The sequence below is a fragment of the Aythya marila genome, assembly GCF_965140915.1.
Source record: "Aythya marila genome assembly, chromosome: 7".
Taxonomy (NCBI): Eukaryota; Metazoa; Chordata; class Aves; order Anseriformes; family Anatidae; genus Aythya; species Aythya marila.
Window position 1 is genome coordinate 35,950,863 of NC_139048.1, and position 22,078 is coordinate 35,972,940.

Genomic DNA, 22,078 nt, shown 5'->3' on the forward strand with positions numbered 1-22,078 from the left:
TTTAAAATATTGACTCAGAAAAGCTCTTGCTCTTATTGGCTTTGTGAGTGTGAAGCATATCCGAATTGTGCATGGGAGATAGAGATTTGAATTTATTCCAGTTGCTTCACAGTTTGCACATCAATTGCCTGTCACTTAAAGGAATTTTGGGTTCTGCATGAAATAGTTCTGACTGGTTTTTAAAAAAAAGATTTTAGATATATAATGTCTTTTTATACAAGTTTATATTTTGTATAGGTTCAATATCTGAATAGAATGACAACAACAGAAATAATTAAAAGGATAACTCTAATAGTTGTGCAAATCAAAGACATACCTAAACAGGCAAAATAGAACTGATACAAATATTTCAGAATTACGCCATCAGAAAGTCAATAGGAAGTAAGAGAAGAATTTTTTAATGTGGTTTTTATTTTTACCTTGTGGATTCCTTCTTTGTGTTTTCTGTTCTTCATTTTTTGCAGACTTGGTTGCAATGTGCTTTCTGTCTTTCATTTTACGTTGCTTTTTGTTTTGGACCAATTGTCAGTATCTGGTTCATTCCTATTGTTGATTTCCTTTTTAATCTTCTTTTGCCTCCTCCATCCCAACTCATGCAAGCAATTGTATTTGCTTTTTGTAATATTACAACGTTTACTGACCAATTTTCTTCTCTGGTCTCTCTGTTTTTCAATCATTTTTGTTGATTTTATGTTTGATTTTAATTTAACAATTTAAGAAACAGTTGAACGGAGTGCAGGAGCAACAAGATCCCTACCTGCTACTTACTCATACAAGCCATTCTTTTCAACACGGCCCTATCAGTCATGGACAACAGCTCCAATTACAGTGCCTGGGCAAACCAAATCAGGCTTCACTTCCTTATCAAGCTCTTCCTCTAACACTCCTACAGCTTCCCCATTAAAATCAATATGGTCTGTTTCTTCTGCTTCTCCAATCAAATCCACATTAGGAGCTTCTACCACATCTTCAGTTAAATCTGTTAGTGATGTAGCATCTCCGATTAGATCATTTCGGACAATCTCTTCACCAATAAAAACTGTGGTATCACAGCCTCCATACAATATACAGGTTACTTCAGGCTCTTTCGTCAGAGCTCCCGCAGTGACAGAAGCTGCTAGCCTAAAAGGGCTGGCATCCACTACCACATTCCCCTCTCGGACATCTCCAGTGACTACAGCAGGGTCTCTCTTGGAGAGATCATCCATAACCATGACGCCTCCAGCATCCCCCAAATCCAACATTAACATGTACTCTTCAAGTTTGCCTCTTAAATCGGTCATCACATCAGCATCCTCACTTTTATCGTCCCCTCTAAAGTCAGTGGTGTCACCTGCTAAGTCAGCAGTTGATGCTGTTTCATCCTCTAAGGTCATGATGGCCTCGTCTCTCTCGTCGCCAGCAAAACATGTAGCTGGGCACACAGATGTACCATTGCTTAATGGATCTGTGTCACCTCTGAAATACCCATCTTCTTCCAACCTAATAAATGGATCCAAAGCTGCAGCTGTTTTTCAAGACAAGATCACTGCAGCTGCACATTCTGCAAGTTGTGCTGCTAGCGCAGTTGCTGACACAGCTGAGAGAGTGTTTTCAACTGCTTCAACAATGTCATTTTCTCCACTCAGGTCATTTGTGTCTTCAGCACCATCAGCTTTCCAGTCAATAAGAACTCCTCCTGCAGGTGCTTTGTATACAGCCCTTGGGTCACTATCAGCAACTACCTCATCCGTAACTTCATCAACTATAACAGTGCCAGTATATTCTGTAGTCAATGTTTTGTCTGAACCAGCATTAAAGAAGCTCCCAGAGACATCTCCGCTTACAAAATCAGCTGCTGCGTTACTGTCACCTATTAAAACATTGACTACAGAGGCACGCACACAGCCTCCCTATAATCGAACTTCTTCTCCAATAAAATCATCCTTGTTCTTAACACCCTCTGCTCTCAAATTGTCCACACCATCTTCTTTATCCTCCAGTCAGGAGATACTGAAAGATGTTGCTGAAATGAAGGAGGATCTAATAAGAATGACTGCAATATTGCAGACAGATGTCGCAGAGGACAAACCGTTCCAACCCGAGATACCAAAAGAGGGTAGAATTGATGATGAAGAGCCCTTTAAAATTGTTGAGAAAGTAAAAGAGGACTTAGTAAAAGTTAGTGAGATACTGAAAAAAGATGTTTGTTTAGAAAGTAAAGGGTCGCCTAAAGTATCCAAAAGTGATCAAGGACACCTATCTGAGGATGACTGGGTAGAGTTCAGTACAGAGGAGATTGATGAAGCGAGACAGCAAGCTTTGACAACTCCTATATCTGTTCCAGAGAAGGCCCAAACTAAAACTAAAACCATGTCGGAAAAGGATTATAACTTGTCAAAAGTTATTGATTACTTAGCAAATGATATTGGTAGCAGTTCATTAACAAACATAAAGTACAAGTTTGAAGAGGGGAAAAAAGAAGGTGAAGAGAGACAAAAACGCATTTTAAAACCAGCTATTGCTTTGCAGGAACATAAACTTAAAATGCCTCCAGCCTCCATGAGGCCTTCAACATCAGAAAAGGAGTTATGTAAAATTGCAGATTCCTTTTTTGGAACAGATACCATTTTAGAGTCTCCGGATGACTTTTCTCAACATGATCAAGATAAAAGTCCCTTATCTGACAGTGGCTTTGAAACAAGGAGTGAAAAGACACCTTCTGCCCCACAAAGTGCTGAAAGCACAGGACCAAAGCCCCTTTTCCATGATGTACCCATCCCTCCCGTCATCACAGAAACAAGAACTGAAGTAGTTCATGTTATCCGCAGCTACGAACCATCATCTGAAGAAATTCCAGAGCAGAAAGCAGAGGAGCTGCCAGCCTCGAAACCTGCACCTACGTTTATGGAGCTGGAGCAAAAGCCTGCTGGGTCTATTAAAGAGAAGGTTAAAGCATTTCAAATGAAAGCCAGCAGCAGTGAGGAAGATGACCACAAATGTGTCCTTAGCAAAGGTGTCCGAGTAAAAGAAGAAACTCATATCACTACGACGACTAGAATGGTTTATCATAAACCTCCGTGCACCGAAAGCACATCTGAAAGAATTGAGGAAACAATGTCTGTTCATGACATAATGAAAGCCTTTCAGTCTGGACGTGACCCTTCCAAAGAACTAGCAGGTCTGTTTGAACATAAATCATCAGTAACATCCGATGTTAGCAAGTCTGCTGAAACTTCACCACAACATGCAGAGAAGGACAGCAAAATGAAACCCAAACTGGAGCGAATAATAGAGGTCCATATTGAAAAAGGTAATCAGGCTGAACCTACTGAAGTGATTATTAGAGAAACAAAAAAGCATCCAGAAAAGGAAATGTATGTATATCAGAAAGACTTACCTCGGGGAGATATTAACTTAAAAGAGTTGGAAAAACATGATGCTTTTCCTTGTTCAGATGAACAAGGTCAGCAAGAAGAAGAGGAGCTCACAGCCGAAGAGTCACTTCCTTCTTATCTGGAATCCTCTAGAGTTAACACTCCCGTGTCCCAGGAAGAAGACAGTCGCCCTAGTTCTGCTCAACTCATGTCTGATGACTCTTACAAAACACTGAAGCTTTTGAGTCAGCACTCAATAGAATACCATGATGATGAGTTGTCAGAACTAAGAGGGGAGTCTTACAGGTTTGCTGAGAAAATGCTTCTTTCAGAAAAGCTAGATGTTTCTCATTCTGATACTGAGGAGTCAGTTACTGACCATGCTCTACCCCTTAGTGCAGAGTTACAGGGGTCTGATAAACGATGCAGAGAAAAAGTAGCTACTGCCCCCAAAAAAGAGATTCTCTCCAAAATCTATAAAGATGTTTCTGAAAATGGTGTGGGTAAAATGTCTAAAGATGATCATTATGATAAAGTGACAGTGTTACACTATACTGGAGATGTTAGTAGTCCAAAACATGCGATGTGGATGCGCTTTACTGAGGACAGATTAGACAGAGGTAGAGAAAAGTTGATATATGAAGACAGGGTGGACAGGACTGTTAAGGAGGCAGAAGAAAAACTGACTGAAGTATCACAGTTTTTTCGGGATAAAACAGAGAAGTTGAATGATGAGCTACAGTCTCCAGAGAAAAAGCAGCATAAAAGAAATGGTAAAGAAATACATTCTAGCCAGAGCTCTGCCAGCAGCAGCCCTGAGAAGGTTCTGCTCTCTGAATTACCAGCCTCCGGTGACGAATGGAGTAAGGCGAAGCAATACGCACATGATGGGAAATGCTTTCCCAAAGTGGATGAACGAAAAGTGTCCAGCTTGCCCAGCAGTCCTGAAAAAAGGATATTTGTGCAACCAGCAGAGGACTCTAAACAAACTATGGAACACAAAGGGAGTGCTCAGCAGACCGGAGTACCTGAGGTTTCACAGACTGGATTTCAGCTGAAGCAATCAAAGCTCAGTTCCATTAGGCTAAAGTTTGAACAAAGTATAAGCCCAAGGAGTAAGGATCTAACTCAAGAAGACAAAAAGCTGGACAGTCAGTCCAAAATTCCAGTAAAGAAATTGCAAGAAAGTAAGTTACCAGTGTATCAGTTTTATGCCAGAGAGAAACATGCAAAACAAGTAGAGCTCGTTGATGGGAGCGCAGCTTTACAGAAAGAGGTGAAAATACAGGAAGATTTTGTTCCAGGTAAAGGAAAAGCTATAGAAGACTTTTGTGCTTCAGAGACACAAAAGCAAAGAACTGAAACGAGTAAAAGCGTGCCAGAATACTTTTCAGAACTGCAGACAAAAGACCTGGTGTATGGCTCAGACTCAACAAAGGGACACTGGGACAAAAAAATCTATAGGACATGGGAAAGTCCTGGAACTTCTAATCATAAAACACAAAAAGAAAAACTTTCACATGTGCTGGTTCCAGATACAGTAAAAGAAAACCATGTTGATCATGTTGAAGCTAAAGCTGACAAAAAAAGTGAATTTATCACTGTGACAGAGCACAAATTGGCAGCAAATGGGATTCATTCGGAAGAAGTGAAGGAACTGACTGTAAAATCTCCCTCAAAAAAGGTCTTATACAGAGAATTTGTTGTCAGGGAGGGAGAACATAACGGTGAAGTAGCTGATAAAATATCCAAAAGGAAAGAAGAAATTGCTGTGTCCCATATTCCAGTCAGGATTGTTGAGGAGAAGAGAGCCATGCTTGATGGAGTTTATCAACTTTCAGCTAAAGTATCCCAATCAGCTGTGATTAAGGAGAAAGTTGAGAGACAGATTGATTATGTGGAAGATGATCAAATAAAGCATTCAGAAATCAGAAAAGTTACCAAGCAGCAGAGCTCAATAGGTCTAAGTCCTCCTGTTGAGGAAACTGAATTATCCCCTAGCAAATCACCAGATTCTTTAGAATTTAGTCCAGGAAAGGAATCTCCTTTGAGTGACTTAGTTGACCCCAGTGCCAGTGATTACTTGAATAAAGTTGCACCATTAGTAAGTACTGAGGGAGTGAAAGAAATTAAGACCTTACCTGTTTATGTCAGTTTTGTTCAAGTAGGAAAGCAATATGAGAAAGAGGTGCAACAAGGAAATATAAAAAAAATTGTCAGTCAGGAGAGTAAGACAGTACAAGAGACAAGGGGGACATTTTACACAGCTAGACAGCAAAAACAGCCTCCTTCTCCACAAGGTAGTCCAGAAGATGACACCCTAGAACAAGTGTCCTTTATAGATAGCTCTGGCAAAAGCCCTTTAACACCAGAAACACCGAGTTCAGAGGAAGTGAGTTACGAGTTTACATCTAAAACACCTGACTCACTAATAGCGTATATCCCTGGCAAGCCCAGTCCTATACCTGAGGTGTCTGAGGAATCAGAGGAGGAAGCAGAGGCTAAGTCAACCTCTGTAAAACAGGCAGAAGTTGAGGAACCACAAACTGACAAATCACTACCTAATCATATAAATAAGGACTCTAACAAAAGACCGAAAGGTAACAGAGTTGCCTACATTGAATTTCCTCCTCCTCCACCACTGGATGCAGACCAAGGCGAGGCAGAAAAGAAGCCACACTATTCCACTGAGAGTGAAATGGAGATGACAGAAGTGAACTTGCAAGATGAACACGACAAATACCAGCTGGCTGAACCAGTTATAAGAGTGCAGCCACCATCTCCTGTGCCACCGGGAGCAGATGTCAGTGACTCCAGTGACGACGAATCTCTCTATCAACCCGTTCCGCTTAAAAAGTATACATTCAAACTGAAAGAACTGGAAGATGACCAGAAAGAAACCTCAAAACCCAGAGCCCCCGAAAAGGTTGAGAAACAGAAAGAGTTAGGACATCCCACTTCTGGGAAACCTAGTGAGTTTGACGTTGGGCTTGATTCACCCCAGAATGATGTAGTGCAAAATGGGAATAATAATGACCAGTCTGTCACAGAGTGTTCCATAGCAACCACTGCAGAATTCTCCCATGATACCGATGCGACCGAGATTGACTCTCTTGACGGTTATGATTTGCAAGATGAAGATGATGGTTTAACTGAGAGTGATTCTAAACTTGCAGGTCCAGCAGTTGAAACCAAAAAGGACGTATGGACTACAGAAGGTATTCTAAAGCAGACTGATCGCTGCTTTAGCCAGAGTAAACTTGAAGTCATTGAGGAGGAAGGCAAGGTAGGCCCTGAAGAAGACAAGGTGCCTTCGAAGGGTCCAGCTTCCGAAAAGGCCGGAGATAAAAGCGAACAGAAGTCAGGGGCACAGTTTTTCACTTTGGAAGGCAGACACCCTGACAGGACTGTGTTTCCCGATTCGTATTTCAGTTACAAAGTAGATGAAGAATTCGCAACACCTTTCAAAACAGTGGCCACTAAGAGTCTAGATTTTGACCCGTGGTCCAATAACCGAGGTGACGACGAAGTGTTTGAGACTAAATCAAGGGATGATGAGGCTAAGCCATTTGGTCTGGCAGTGGAAGACAGATCTCAAGCAACAACACCTGATACAACTCCAGCCAGAACTCCAACAGATGAAAGTACGCCAACTAGCGAGCCCAACCCCTTCCCATTTCATGAAGGGAAGATGTTTGAGATGACTCGCAGTGGTGCAATTGACATGAGCAAGAGGGATTTTGTTGAAGAAAGACTCCAATTTTTTCAGATTGGTGAGCATACTTCTGAAGGGAAGTCAGGGGACAAGGGGGAAGGGGATAAAAGTACAGTCACTGCCATCACACAGCCACAGGCAGGGGACAACACTGTAGAAACAAACCTAGAGAGACCAGTAGAAACAACAGCAGATGAACCTAAGCCCATCATCCAGGCCAGTGGTGATTGCATGGAACAAACACTTGGTAGTAACTCACTGGAAAAAGCATCGGCAGCAGTAAACGCTTCCAAAGTTGATCCCAAATTGCGCACACCAATTAAAATGGGAATTTCTGCTTCCACCATGACTCTGAAGAAAGATGGCCCTGGCGAAGTGACAGATAAGATAGAAGCTGTGATGCCAAGTGGTCAGGGATTAGAAAATGAAACCGTAGAAGTGATTGCGAGTTCAGCTTCTAGCCAGACAAGCTGTAGGCAAACAGAAAACACTGAGTTTCCAAAAGATAATTTTAATAACAACAACAATTTGGATTCATCTGCTGTCCCTACAGATGATAGTACCTGTAATGTAGTGCTAAAAGAACATTTGGAACCGAAATGTTCCCTGCAGAAAGCTAATCAAGCGAAAAGCACTTCAGGAAAAGGTACAGGGACAACACAAGGACACAGAGTAAGAGATAAGCAAAAAGCACACGGAGAGCAGCAAAAGTCAACAGAGTTGGTAGGGACTAGAGGAAAATCAAAACTTCCTGTAAAGGCCAGCTCAGTAAAAGAAGTCTTGCCGCAAAATAATGTCCAAAGCAATGCAGGGAGTAAAGTGAGACGGGCTATTAAGCCTGACAAAGCAAAACAAGATAATTCTCCTCCCTGTCTAGAAGCAAGGTCTAGGATTCCTGTAAAAAATACACATAGGAGCAATCTAGCTAGAAAACCTCCAGCCCTGCCAAAACAAGAGCAGGTAGAGAAAGAAAAAACAAAACAGCTTCCTTCTAAATTACCAGTAAAGGTAAGATCTACCTCCGTCACAATGACTACAGTTAAAGTAAGAAAAAATCAGCTTAGGGAGGTATGTAAACATTCTATTGAATATTTTAAGGGAATTAGTGGTGAGACATTAAAGCTTGTGGATCGTCTATCTGATGAAGAGAAAAAGATGCAGTCAGAGGTCTCTGATGATGAAGAAGACAGTACATCAAGGAACACATCATTGTCAGAAGCTACTCAAGTTTACCAGCCTTCCATTACATCGAAGTCTGCTAGAGATATGAGAACAGAGGCAGCATCTATAAAATCAAAGATTGAAAAGGCCGACAGTGAGAGGAGGAGGAGTAAGAGGACTGGTGAGAATGAAGGCAGTCAGGTTTCTGGAGCTCTCATGGCTCACCTCGTGGAGATCAAGCCTAGTTTGTAAAACTTTCAACTTGTTGATCCTAGTGCATGAACTGTTGTGATTGCCTGTGGAGTGACTTAACCGTAGTTTTCATTCTGTCATTGTCATCTGTACGTGCTGTCTTATACTCTTCTTTCTTCCTTTAAACAAATCCTGTACTGTAGAAAGCTAGTGAAGCATGCCAAAGACGTTGTTGTAACTCAGAAATTTGAAAGTTTTCCTTTGTGACAGCGAATTTGTTCTGTCAAAGTAGAGAAAATAGATGTTAATCTGGTCTTGGTGGTTTCCACCAGTAAATGAACAACTTGTGTACAGTCTAACGGCTAGATTGTCAGCATGTTTGGTTTCATTACACGACATCATGTAGTTTGACATTTGGCTTTACACAGGTGAAAAAATGTGCTTTGTAGGTTATTAGGACACACAACCATTCTAGTAAACAATATAATCACCGGCAACTTAGTTGAAGTAAAGCTATTATTTATGATAAACTATTGTCCGGTATTATGGTTTTCTGTGCAAAACCCTTTTAATCGAGAAATTGTAAATCACAGGTCCACAGAGTCCATGTGAACGGACAGATATAAGGATGGCAATTGTAGCCGATCACCTAGGACTTAGCTGGACAGGTAAGCTTTTCTGCTTTTATATTGAAATCGGCTGTTACATTCTCAGGTAGTCTCTTTACTAAAAGCTGCAGCAAGGCCCATATCAGGAGAAGGCCTCTCTTCTCCTGAATTTGCACTGAACGTGGCCTCCCAAAATATTCAGCAGATTGCTTGGCAAAGATGCCCAGTATGAAATAGCTGTGAAGAACTGTCTTACAGGCTCACAGTAAATTAAACAGAAACTGATAGAGCAAACACTTAAAATGATTCATTTCCCAAGATGTTACACTCAAATAGTTGAGATAATCTTATCTGCCCAGAGTCAGGGCTGTCTGTGTCTCGGGACAGCAAATTCCCCAAAGCGCTGGAGCTTGCAGGGATCCCAGCAGCTTGGTGCCATGTGGGGTTGTCTCGTCATACACCCACTGTACCTTCCACTCACTGATGTGCCAAGCTGGCCCTTCATGGGCTTCTGGGTGCAGCAGCCAACTCTCCCTGGGCTTAGGTGATCACAGTGCTGGTGCCCGAGCTGCACAGCAAGCTCTCAAATGAATGATGGTCACCAGAACAAGCACATTATCAGTGAGCAGTGACGAGGTCTCCACGGAGCTTTACTTTGCTCTGGTTAAGTGTCTCACTGGGTGTAAATACAATAATACTTCAAAGAGATGTGATTGCAAATTCAGAGTTGTGCCTGTCTTAGGAAATTAAAGTGTAAGTGTATAATGCCATGTTCATCGTTATCTGTTAAGATACCCATTCATGTCAGGTAGTTTTGTTGATGTCTGTGTGATCTAAGAAAGTTAATATTTCTAAACCTGACAGGATAACTGAGAGAGATGCACTCTGTTTGGTGTTTTTGTTGTTGTTTTCTTTCTTTTCTTCCTTTTTTTTTTTTTTTCTTTTTCTTTTTCTTTTTGCTTTATAGAACTGGCAAGAGAACTGAATTTTTCTGTGGATGAAATAAATCAAATCCGAGTAGAAAACCCAAATTCTCTTATTGCTCAAAGCTTCATGTTATTAAAAAAATGGGTTACCAGAGACGGGAAAAATGCTACAAGTAAGTTCAAGCAGTTACTTCTGTTGTTTGTAAATTATAGCCCATGCCAAATGTTGTCTGTTCTAAGTAGGTTAAATTATGTTTTCTTCAAAACATAATGAACTTCTTTCACAAACCATTAACGGAAAAAAAAAAGTTTTAGTTATATTTTTACCAGAAGCCAGAGATGTGTCATATTTATTCAGTACATATGCAGAAGAAAATAATCTGTTCTCCACATCCATAATTGATGGGACAAGTAAGAAACTTAAATTCCAGCAAAGGAAGTAATAGGGAAAAGTTGCCAATAGCAAGGAATGTGAAACATGGAAACAGGCTGCCTGGAAAATTTAGGTAGTCTCGCAGTACTACAGGTTGTAACAAGACTATATACTGTTCTGTGAGGAGTGGCGGGTGTGACTGGGACAATGGATCTCTTTGAGGCCATGTTTCTGGGCAAATTCTGCTATTTTTACCTGTACTTGAACTGCTCAAATTGAAATAGAGGGTTGATTTTTGCATTAGGTCAGTGGTGTTTGTTACAGTTGTCTAATCCACAAAACCCTACACGATATTTGAGGCAACTTGGATCTTTTACACCATAAAAAGTCGTTTCCAGTATTACTGTGTTCTTGTAACACAGGATTATTGTAAATGAGATTTCAGGATGAATAGCCTTACATGCATTATTACCTACCTGGCTATTTGTTCTGTTCCTCCAAATAGAATGGTAACGAGGATCTTTACATTCCCTCTATGTTCCAGTAAAAGGTTATTTTGTTTCAGTAGTAAGTAAATATATTATTTAAGAACTCCCTGACCTTATTCTTTGTGGTTCTTGTGTTATAATAGGATTATACTTGGGGAGGGGAGAATCTTAATAGGTGTGTATCTTGGGTAAGTAGGCAGCAGAATGTCTGCTTAGACAAATGGAGTTTGCTAGAACCAAAGCCGTTGGGACAGAAACGTAAGCAAGCAACTTATAATTAACAAAATGTGAATGTAACTGAGTAAGACAATTACACAGTTCTGCAATGCTGAACTTTTTTTCCTGATGTGTCTTATTTGTTTTTCAGCTGATGCCTTAACTTCTGTATTGACAAAAATTAATCGAATAGATATTGTGACCCTATTGGAAGGACCAATATTTGATTATGGAAATATTTCAGGCACCAGAAGTTTTGCAGATGAAAATAACGTTTTTCATGATCCCATTGATGGTAATTCAATTCCATGGTCATATTTAGTTCAGTGGCACTAATGCAATAATGTTGTATGAACTAGATAGTTTAAAAAAAAAAAAAAAAAGGAACAAGTAAATTCTAAAGAAGTAACTGGTTTTCATGTCAAGGATTTTTCCTCATGGTATGATATTTAGGTTGCACATTAACATCTCAGAGAACAAGCTCAGAATCCCACAAATGCACGCCTCAGTGAGCTCGTTTCCACCAGCCTCAGTGTCAGTTGACAAAACTTGATTTTTTTTTCTCCTGTGGTGGTTCTGTTTTGATGCTTGCCCATGTATATTTTTAACATGCTTGGTATTGCATGCTATCCAAGCTTGCTAGAAATAGACACACATGCACGCGCACACATGTATATATATATATTTTCTTTGGATTTCTGTCAAGGTAAGTAACAGAATTCTTTGAAGAAAATAAAAGGAAAAGTGTATAGCAGTTGCATGAGATATGTTAATGTGCAGTTTACTACCCAGCCTGAGACAAATGAACATCAGTTATTTTGAGATTTTCACAAAATTTTTGTGATTTTGGACCATAATTGTCCAAATGTACAGTGGCAGTAGAAAAAGAAGAAAATGTTTCATTATTGCATGAGAGAATAACTTTGTCGGCCTGCTAATGAATAGAACTGTTCAGTGATCTTCACGTGGAAGCTGTACCCACTGAGCACAGAATTGTGCAGGTTAATTTTGAGCCAGATCTAAAAAGGATAAATGGAGTTCTGCTTATAAAACAGAATTGCTGTAGGTATGCTTAATATTTATCATTATGTTGAAGATGCTAAAATGCTGTTGTTTTGTCTTTTAAATGTTAGTTAATGGGCACTGTGTTGCTTCATCCTTTACTTTCTTTTTTGACAAGTTTATTATAAGTAGCTTGTTAAGTAAGACTTTTCTCTTCTGAGTTCTATTTCCTTTGCTTTTTGTAATTGGTTCAAATATGTATTAGTCTCTCTGTATTTTAGTAGGATGTTTTGTAGTCAGAACATAAAAGCTCAGTGTACCTCCATTACTGAGCAGCTTTACTGGTCATTGAATCATTGCATTACAGAAAAAAATTTCTGTTGACATTTTAAGAAAGTTGCTCTTGAAATGTTACTTGCGCCTTTCAATAGTAGCATCAGTATTTTTATGAAAAAATACGCTTTTCTGCAGTTGCTTTCTGTCTCTCCTCTTCTCTGAGCCTTCCTCAAGCTTCCTTTCCTCACCAAGACCAGACCACCTTTACCTTTCTCTCAGCTGATTCAGGAAATAAAAAAAAAAAAAAAAGGAAAAAGAAAAAAAGAAAACCCAACCCTGTAAATGCACCTCCCTTTGCAGGCAGCACAATGTCCGGTTAACCCCACACAATGTATTTTTTTCCTTTTGTAGGTTACCCAACCTATAATTTGCTGGAGAAATTTTCATCTTTTGTTGTCATTTTATATTTATATTCAGTTTAATCCTTTTGTATGATTTTCCTGTGTTTTCATCGATTTTCTTTTCTTTTCTCTCTTTATTTGATCAGTGTATCTGATTGTACCCATGTCGCCAAGATCACCTCAGTCTCCAAGATCACCAAGATCTCCTTACTCACCACACTCCTCTCACCTGTATAGCTTTACTGTACCTGAAATATTCATATAGCTCTCCCTGTGTTTTTGTGTTTTTATCCCTTTGTTAAATTCCCTTTTTAGTTTTTTATCCTGCTGCATATTTAGATCTGCTGTTCTTTATTATCTTCATTGAGATCCGTTTCTGCTCCTTGTTCTTTAACTATTCCATTCTTGTGGCTCTGTGGTTAAATGGAGATATAGATTAGTAGCATTGTATTGCTAATATTGTGTACTTTTTGATATAAGTCTGTTAAAAATGTGGACCTGTTTTAAAATTAACACCTACTTGCAAAAAAGTGGCTGTCCTATGTTTTGATCTGCCTCTGTCTTTAAAGTTTATTTGTTAAACTTCCAAATTCAAGGAAGTAAAAACTGGGAAAGAAAGATATACACAATTTGGCTGCAAGATATTGGATTGGATATAAACGGACAGCCACTCCTGTCCACATTTAATTCCTTGCATGCTCATAAGGCAATCTGCTATAGCTTGAAAATGTTCAAATGGCTGCAAAAAACAATTGCTGAAATCTTTACAGACTATTTACGAAATATTCCAAAGTACTGGCTTTGCTGTACTAGCTATTTTGGCAATGCTCATGTTTCTTCATCTAATTAGAACAAAGTAAATGAATCAATCAGAACTGCATTTGTTCTTAATCCGCATCTTCACAGTTTTCATACTTTATGTAATTCATGAATCATTTGACATTTGCTGGTTCGTTGCTCCATGCTTCATCCCAGTTAGTCCAAATGTGCTGTCTTCCTTAGGTTATCCCTCCATTCAAGTGGAACTGGAAACTCCCACTGGGTTGCGCTTCGTGCCGCCCACCCCTTTCCATCAGGACGATTTCTTTAGCGACACCTCTAGCCTAGAGTCACCCCTTAGAACTCCCAGTAGACTGAGTGACGTGGTAGTGACCTCCCAGGGACATGTAGATGGTACAGCAGCAGCACCGCCAGTGGTGACTGAAGAAGATACTTCTCTGGACGACAGCAAACTCGATTTCTCAGTGCCTAGAGAAGGAACACCTAAAGATAATGCTGTAGGCCAGAGCCAGTTGGAGGAAGTGGACCTTAAAGATTATCCGCGGTATCTTGGTAGTTATGGCGGGATACCAAAGGATGCTAAACCAAGGCAGAGCGAAGAGACTAGCAAAACAGGAATAAGGACTGAACAGCCTGAGAGAGAAAAGTCTGGTAGTGATGAGGAGATGACGGAAGAAAAGTTTAAATCTCTGTTTGAGGACATTCATCTGGAAGAAGGAGCTGAGTCTGAGGAGATGACGGAAGAGAAAGTATGGTCAATTCTTAAAGGTGTTCAGCAAGCAGAACGCGAAATGTCTTCAATTACAGGTTGGCAAACCGACTCGTCAAGTGTCACTGAGCCACCAACGTCGGGACGCAGAATAGGTGGTAGCCTGCTAGACCGTCTGGATGATAGGTGAGAATCTGCTTACAAAGGTGTGCGTGTAAGCGAGCCTACCTGCGCTGCTTTCACCTTCAGAAGCAGAGCTCAGGCTGCGGTTCTGTAGTTCCCTGTGTGTATGTTTATAGACATATATGCATACATATTTAGAAGAAAAAATGGTGCTTCACTCAGGCCTGAAACACATTTAACTTTAAACATGTATATATATAGCAGGTTTCGTGCTTAATATTAGTTTTCATTACATTTTCTAGATAATATTGCTTTTCACGTTCTTTGTAATTGTGTATTTCCATTTTGAAGGAATCTAAGGAGGCATAGATGGAATGTGGGGCTATGAAATGTATATCAGTTGAAACTGTAATACTGCATTACTCTTATTTCTAGAGGACCTTTTTAGCAGTCACCCTTTTCGTGGCGTATCTCTGCCTTCCAGATAGTCATTACTTTTCCATAACCCAATTTTTAAATTGTCACTGTTTTTATAACACTTAGTTAAGTGTGTTATGTCATGCTAATTTACTTGACGTTTTAAGAGATGAGTTGCAAGTCATAGGAAGGTAAGAATGACAACACCAAACCCATCTCGTCCCATGTACTGCCTCCCAACAGTGACTGAAGAGGATGCTTGGGGAAGAAAATGCTATTTTTCCCTCCTCTACTTTCCCAAGGTCAAATTGCTTTCAGCATAATGACCTGCTAAGATGGTGAATGCTTTCTACATATTTGTCCTCAACGTATTTCTCTTGCATGAGCTTTTGCAGCCTCCCCTTGGACCTACATAAGTTTTCAGCATTTACAGTATGTACTGGCATGTTTGGCCATACTGGTACCCACTGGGTGAAGATCTTCTGCTTTTATTTTGAACTTGGCTTCCGTGATTACTAATGGAAGGAGCCAGCTCTGCATGAGGTGTAAATCAGCAGAGAATGACTGTCTGCAGAGTGATTTTCTCTCTGTCAGCAGTTTATATCCTTTGCATCTTTGACTCAGAATGTTTAAGGGTTCCAGGTAGCATGAGGTACTCTTACTGAATCAAGTGGGAACATGACCCTTGATTTCAGCAAGTTCATTTTTCTATCAAGGCCATAAAGCACTTGATCTACTAGTATTGTGATTTCTGTTGTTATGTTAAACAATGCTTGTTATTCTGCCTTCTGTACTCTGTTCAATTAATAAAATACCTCTTCTAGAAGTAAAAGGCTTTCCTAAGAAGATGGTCTGTCCATTTCTAGCTAGTTGAATTCAGTTTGCTATCTTCTATAACACTTTTGCCAGCAAATAGCTGTAGTATTTGCATGTGTACAGTCCAACTGTTTATTTGAAATGTAAGCAAAATAAAACAGAAAGCTGTGCATCAGAAGTGCAGGTTAAACCTGTCCGTAGGTAGTCTGAGACAAAGTTTTGGCCAGAGCTTTCTATCTTGTAGTAATGTTTCATGCCGTTGGCTCTGCATATTACTGAAATAGTACTGAGGAATTATTCTGGAGTACTAATATTTGTTAAGATGCATGAGTTATTTGGAGTGCAGGTACTGCAATTGGAGGGGAAAATAACCATAATTATTAGTAACTGCAGAGTAACAGATACTTTGTTCACCTCCTTGGTTAGAGAGCAGGTTAAAGAATTACTGCCTTGGGGATTTATCTCATGTGATTATACAAGGGAGATGGTAGGTTTTGTGTATTTTTCTTTCTCTTTTTCATTTTTTCTTTTTGTCCCTTACGTGAAAGGGAATTAACACATAACATTTGGTCTTGTTTCCAGTGATCACCATGTTCTCACTGCTTCTGAAAAGATTCCGTGATGCAAAGACGAGGCCATTAAATAGATTGATGCTTGCATGCTGAATTGAAAATTTTCCTTTGTCTGAAATGTGTACACTGAGTGAAGGCTCAGTAAAGGGGTTCAGTGCTTCTGCCTTCTGTTGTGTGATTTAAACACTGAACGGCTGTCTATTTTTTTTTCCCCCTGTAGCTCGGACCAATGTAGGGATTCTGTTACCTCATATGTCAAAGGAGAAGCAGGGAAGCCAGAAACAAATGGAAGCCTCTCTGAATCCACAGCTGAGATGAAAACTAAATCCTATGTTCAAGAATCTTTAAACGATGTGGGAAAACACAGTGACAAAGAAGCCCTGAAAACAAAGCCCCAACTTTCAGCTGGTACTGATGAGCAAACGTTATCATCAACAGCATATCAGAAATCTTTGGAAGAGACTAGCAAGCCAACAACAGAAGGCAACAAAACATCTGTGCCTGTCAGTGTGAAGAAGATGAGCTGGAGTTCTTCAGAAGATGGCAAGCCAAGAGCAAGCATCCAAGAGGAGGAGGGAGCAGTAATGTCTGAACAGAAGGTACAGTATGTCCTGTGATTATTAACTGCTTGAGGAGTCCCTGTTGCTTAACATAATTTTTATAGGACTTGTAACATTGTGCCAGGTGTGGTTTGATTTATTTAATCTTTCTTTATGCATTTTCTATTTATTACTAAATTAAGAAAATTGGAAATTAGTGGAAATTTATGTTCTGTGGTGTAAATAGAACAAAGTGTAGTCGGGGCAGGCAGAGGAGCCAAGCAGGGCTGCATAATCCTTTTCTTAAGGGGGCCCCGAGCCTTGGGAGAGGTTAGAGCAGGTTGTGACTGCTGTCCTGCATCGCTGGGGAGCAGCCCCCCCTCCTGCCTAAGTACCACTGGTGCAGACAGTGCCAAACCGCTCGGCTGTCCTTGAGCTGCTTCCATAAAGGTGATGCCACTGTTTTCATCTCTGTGACACTGAGGTGAGCAATGTGAGGTATCTATCTTCTTCCTTGTCCCTAACACCCCTGCATTTTTCCTTGCATTTTTCCTTTATTAAAACAAACAAACAAACAAAAAACACCTCTGTTAATGTGCAGGAAAATAAATCTCGAGTAAAATCTAATCTCTTCCATGTATTTTGTTCCCTGGCTTCATTCATTCCAACCCCAAGGTGCATCCAGCCAAGAGAAATCAGAAGATGTGCAAATGTATATAGCACTTTTCCAGGTGGTGGTTTGTTCTTCAAATACTGCTGAGGGGCTGTCCTTTGGTTCTACCTTGCCTGGCTTGCACGTCCTTACCTATAGTATCTCACTTTTAAGTTGGTTTCGGACAACGGTAATTTTAATAGGTTTCTCAAGGGCTTATATTTATTTCCTGGAAGCTTAACAGTAAAAACTGATGCAAGGAATTGCTTATAGCCCAGTGTAGGGATTGGGGCTGGTGGGCAATCCCTAGGCTCAGTGATTGTGAAACAGGGAATTACTGAGTTTCTTCTACATTTCTGTGCTGATACTGTCTTTTCTTGGGTGTAGTACAGGAGGAGACTATAACTGCTGGAAATTATGCATTTTAGTAGATGCATTTGCTTCTACATGATGTGGCATTTTTTTTTCTTGTAGCACAACAAAAATGTCAGCTGTGGTGGGCTGCAATAAATCATTCAAGTTTAAATTACTTCATTTTAAACTATTCTTTCGATTATACAATCAAGAGCTCTTTTATTAGATAGTACCATAATCAGTCTCACCAGTTATGCGGTGTATGAATGTTATTATCCTGTTGTTAATTCGTGACATAGTTAAAGCAGCAAAGATCTTTCCTAATGTTCACTAATTACTGAATACTTAATAAAAAAAAACAAAAACAAAACTCAACTCTGCTGCAAAGGCAGCTAAATGCAGACATCAGAGTTCCTTTATTTGGCTTTGGGGCAGACCTTGGGTTGATGATGTTATGCTCAGTTTAAACACAGGGATAAGCATAGAAGCGCACTGTAACACGTGCTGAGGGGTGTGCAGCAGTGGTGCACTCCCCCCTCTGGATTCCCATCAGTGAGAAGATAAGTTGTCAGCCACTTCTGTTTTGTCTTCACTTTTGGATCTGGATTGGTAAGAATAAGTGTGTGCATTTCATATGTGCGCTTTTTGCACTACTTTTGCTTTCTTGGTAAAGGCTGATAATCCTATCATCCAAGTAACAAGTCTTTTTTATGGACATGGTCTTTGAATCAACTGGTGTCAGAAAACAATGTGATTTCTAAACCTGGGTCTCTCACCTAATCTCTTTGAAGTCAGTAGTTTAATTACTCTGAGTCTAATTCATAGTGAGATACTTCGTGTGCTGTCATGAAAAAAGAAAGAGTTTCCGTTGCAGTGTCTCTGGAAGGCATTTTTCAGAAATGAGCCATAAAGGGGTAAAGGTTTGAAAGAAGCAGATTCATTTCTGTGGAAAGAAGTGGGGAACAACAGAGAATGACTTCCTAAAGTTAGCAGTTGTTTCCCACATGGTCACAGAAAAACCTAAGAAGTAGTAAGTATTCACCTGCCTGGAGGGGCCTGAATCAGTGTTTGGCACATGGTTCTGCACCAGAATATAAGCTTGGTCCATAGGTACTGGGCTGCCGCCTGGTGACGTGAATGAAATGAATTGTTGGCTTCATCCCATGTCACATAACTGCCCAAAAATTTAGAAAAGCAGTGCAGTGACAGTGTAGGCCATGTAATGCTCTGTCAGTGATCAAGCATCACATCCAAATGACCTTTGGAAATGAGAGGAGTGCAGCGCAGTTGTTTTGTTACCCCAAAGAGGTGATGGATGTCCTGTGCTCACGGTGACTCCCAGTGTCAGAGTTGCGGCAGGGCTAAAACACTTGAAGCTATTTATTAACCACTCTTCCTCCAAAAACCTTTGTGCCCTCTTGGGAATCTTCTTCTGCTTTCTGTTACTTGTTCAGGATAGCGTTGGGTGTTTTTTTGTTTGTTTGTTTTTTATTTGTTCGTATTGATATATTTGGCTAGTGTCAGAGGACAGCAGGAGACTTTGTGTGCAGATGAGTACTGTCATCCTGCCCCAAATGCTTTTTGTTACATAGCCCTTTTTCTCCACCGCCCACCTATGCCTACTCTTACTTGACACATCATTTCTGAGAAGTGCTTCTGGTTTGGGATGTCTCGAGACAGATTCAAAACAAAGAAACAGAGAAGCAGTTAGCAATAGCCACTGTACATGTTTTTCGAGTCACTCTTGGGATGCCGTTGAGTTATTATAGAGAAAGTTGTCCAATTTCACTGTTCAGAAAACAGTAGTTTGAGCCTAGTCCATCAAAGCCCTCTGCCAGCCACGTGCACACACAGCTGCTCAGCCCCAGAGCCCAAGAACTCTGTGGGTTTTGCAGGGGAAAGCATCGGGGCTGTCGGAGGGCCCCGGGATGGAGCAGACACCAGCGTGCAGCTGCTGCACGTCCCCAGCAGCAGGCTTCTGACCTGGCCTGAGCTGAGCTCTGCCAGTTCCCTTCTTAAAAAACACAGACGATTGTGCTCCACATGTCAGCTAGTACCATTTAAAAATAGTTAAATATTGAGTAGGAAAACGATTCGCATGGAGAAGGTCTTCAAAATGCTTATTTGTGGTCTTTGGTAGGTGGGCCACTGAATCTTTGTGTGACCGTTGCCTTTCTTTGTAAGGGAATTCACTTCCGTACCTTGTGAATCCATGTAATTAGTCTGAATTGTTAATTTTTAGGAAGAAACAACAAGCAGTTATGACAGGCTTTTCTGGATGCAATGTTTTTAACTACTAAGATAAAGAAACGTAGGAGGTCAGATGCATTCCAAATACCATTTCCTTAGGCTTAAAAGCTGCTGCAATATTCCATACCTGGTATACTTGTCAAGCTCTATAGCATACCAAAGAACAAAGAGGCCTCCCATCGTATACTTTAGGAGCAAGACTGCACGTTTTGTATGTAACACACAGGAAAAACGTTGTCCATGATAACCTCTGTTTTCTTCTTGTAGTTCTGATATCACGTTGTGTCTTGCAAATGTGCTGTTCAAATGTACTAAAACTGCATTTATTAGGAATGTAGTGACAGTGACAGTGAGATTCAGAGTGATTCAAGCTCAGGTGAGGAGCAGAGGATTACAACAAGAGTTTATCGACGGCGGTTTATTTTGAAGGTATTTTGTGATTCGCGTTCTTGCGGCGACATTGGCATGGATGTGGGTTTGGACTGCCGTGTGAGAATGTCAGTTCTGGCACAGTGGAGCCCCTCTGGCACTATGCTTTCCGTGCCAGTTTGTTTTTATAACCAAATGCTACGTGGCCTTTCCTTGCTTAACCCAGAGGTTTATGGTTGTCTTCTGCTGGAAAACTACTGTGCTGCATGGCACGTTGTGTCCTTCACTGTTTTGCATGCCAGCTTAAAGACTGCAGCTAGATGCAGTGTGTTGGTCTGATGCAGAGCAAAATGAATTACAGACAGATATGGCTGACACATTTTTTTTTCCTTTTTTCTCTTTTTCTAAAAAAAAATCTAAATTACAAGTTTAAAAAAAAAATATGCAGGAATGTGCAAGAGTGGGATATAGGAGGGTCTGGGCCATGCAGTCTGGCTGAACGTTGTCGTCCAGAGGGCCTGGTGTGTTCTGGAAAGCCTCTCCAAAGCAGCAGGTGATCCCGATTTGAAACCTACTGCAGTTAATAAGAGGCCTTGCATCGCCTTCAGTAGGCTTTATTTAGTGTATTTATTTACAGGTGCCCTAGCATAACATACTTTATATGCTAATAATAATGGTAGAGACAGAAATAATTGCATTTGCCCTCATGTAGTTTCTTGTATGGTCACATAGTATGGTAGTGTTTGCCATGAGCATATAGCATAAGAAAATAATTCTTCATCAGAAACGATGTTAATTCTCAATAACTTGCAGGATTTGTTAGATTCTTATTAGAAAATCATGTAGTAAAGCCATGAGAAGGACAAACAGCCACTGTAGTGCTATTACAGCAATAGCTGAGTTTGCCATGGATATAATTGTTACGTCAGTCACGATTAGTGACACCTGGCTATGTTGCTGTTATTTGTGTGTTTAGTGGAGAAGGGTACGTATACATGCACTGCACCTTTCTGACCACCTTCACCGTGTTTCGTCAGTGTACTGCGTTCCCATTCTGAACTAGGCAATAATTGCAAAAATGAGCTCAACAGAAGTAAGTGTTTTATCCAAGACCTCATTTTTACAGGAAGAACCTGCTGCCTTAAATGAAAGCACCTGGGCAGGTCAAGGGTATAACCATTCATCAGTAATTCCCTCTGCAGATAAGACATGACAAGAAATAGGAATGTTTCTGTTTTCAGATGGGGGCAGGTGGCCTGAGGGTGATCGCAGACCCTTGAATGCTGTAAGAGCATTGCTGGTAAGACATAAAGCATCAGTGGGCTGAAAATGGTAAATGGTAAAGGCAGTGCATAGTCAGCTTGTTTGGGGGATTTGCCATCCGATTTGTCTGAACTATTTCAGTGTCTACTGGTTGGGCATCAGGAAGTGTCAGAGTACAAAAGAGGGTGAAAGAGTTTGACAAGGGAGCAACCATTTCGGTAGGTGTGTGTTGATCATGTATAGCTCATGAATTGATGGCATGAAATAGAGGGATCAAGCTTTGAAGTTGGAAGGGATCTGGGCCTTGAGGATTTTTTTTGCGAATTCCTGGGAGCTGCAGTGGTTGGGTGAGCTGAAGTCCCAGAGAAGGCACGCGCTGGGTGAGGACCAGCTCCTCGGGCAGGAGGTCTCAGGATGCAGCACACAGTAATGCGGAGCAAAGCTTGCAGCTTGCAGGGAAAATGTAACCCCTGTGTTCCTGCCATGGGACCACGAGAAGTGGTCAGGAGCCTCCAGCAGG

General features: G+C 40.6%; 1 protein-coding gene across 3 annotated transcripts in view; it reads left to right on the forward strand.

Moving 5' to 3' along the window:
- The window catches only part of ANK3 (ankyrin 3), a 350,688-nt gene that overhangs the window by 315,509 nt on the left and 13,101 nt on the right, over positions 1–22,078 (forward strand). Inside the window, exons 38-44 of one of the 3 annotated variants that reach the window (XM_082764471.1) lie at positions 719–7,129; positions 9,018–9,092; positions 10,000–10,131; positions 11,187–11,330; positions 13,717–14,389; positions 16,352–16,730; positions 20,257–20,355. In XM_082764471.1, the coding sequence (XP_082620597.1) occupies positions 719–7,129; positions 9,018–9,092; positions 10,000–10,131; positions 11,187–11,330; positions 13,717–14,389; positions 16,352–16,730; positions 20,257–20,355 (7,913 nt within the window). The remainder of the gene's footprint in view (positions 1–718; positions 7,130–9,017; positions 9,093–9,999; positions 10,132–11,186; positions 11,331–13,716; positions 14,390–16,351; positions 16,731–20,256; positions 20,356–22,078) is intronic. The other 2 variants (XM_082764470.1, XM_082764472.1) reach the window with 2 other exon arrangements.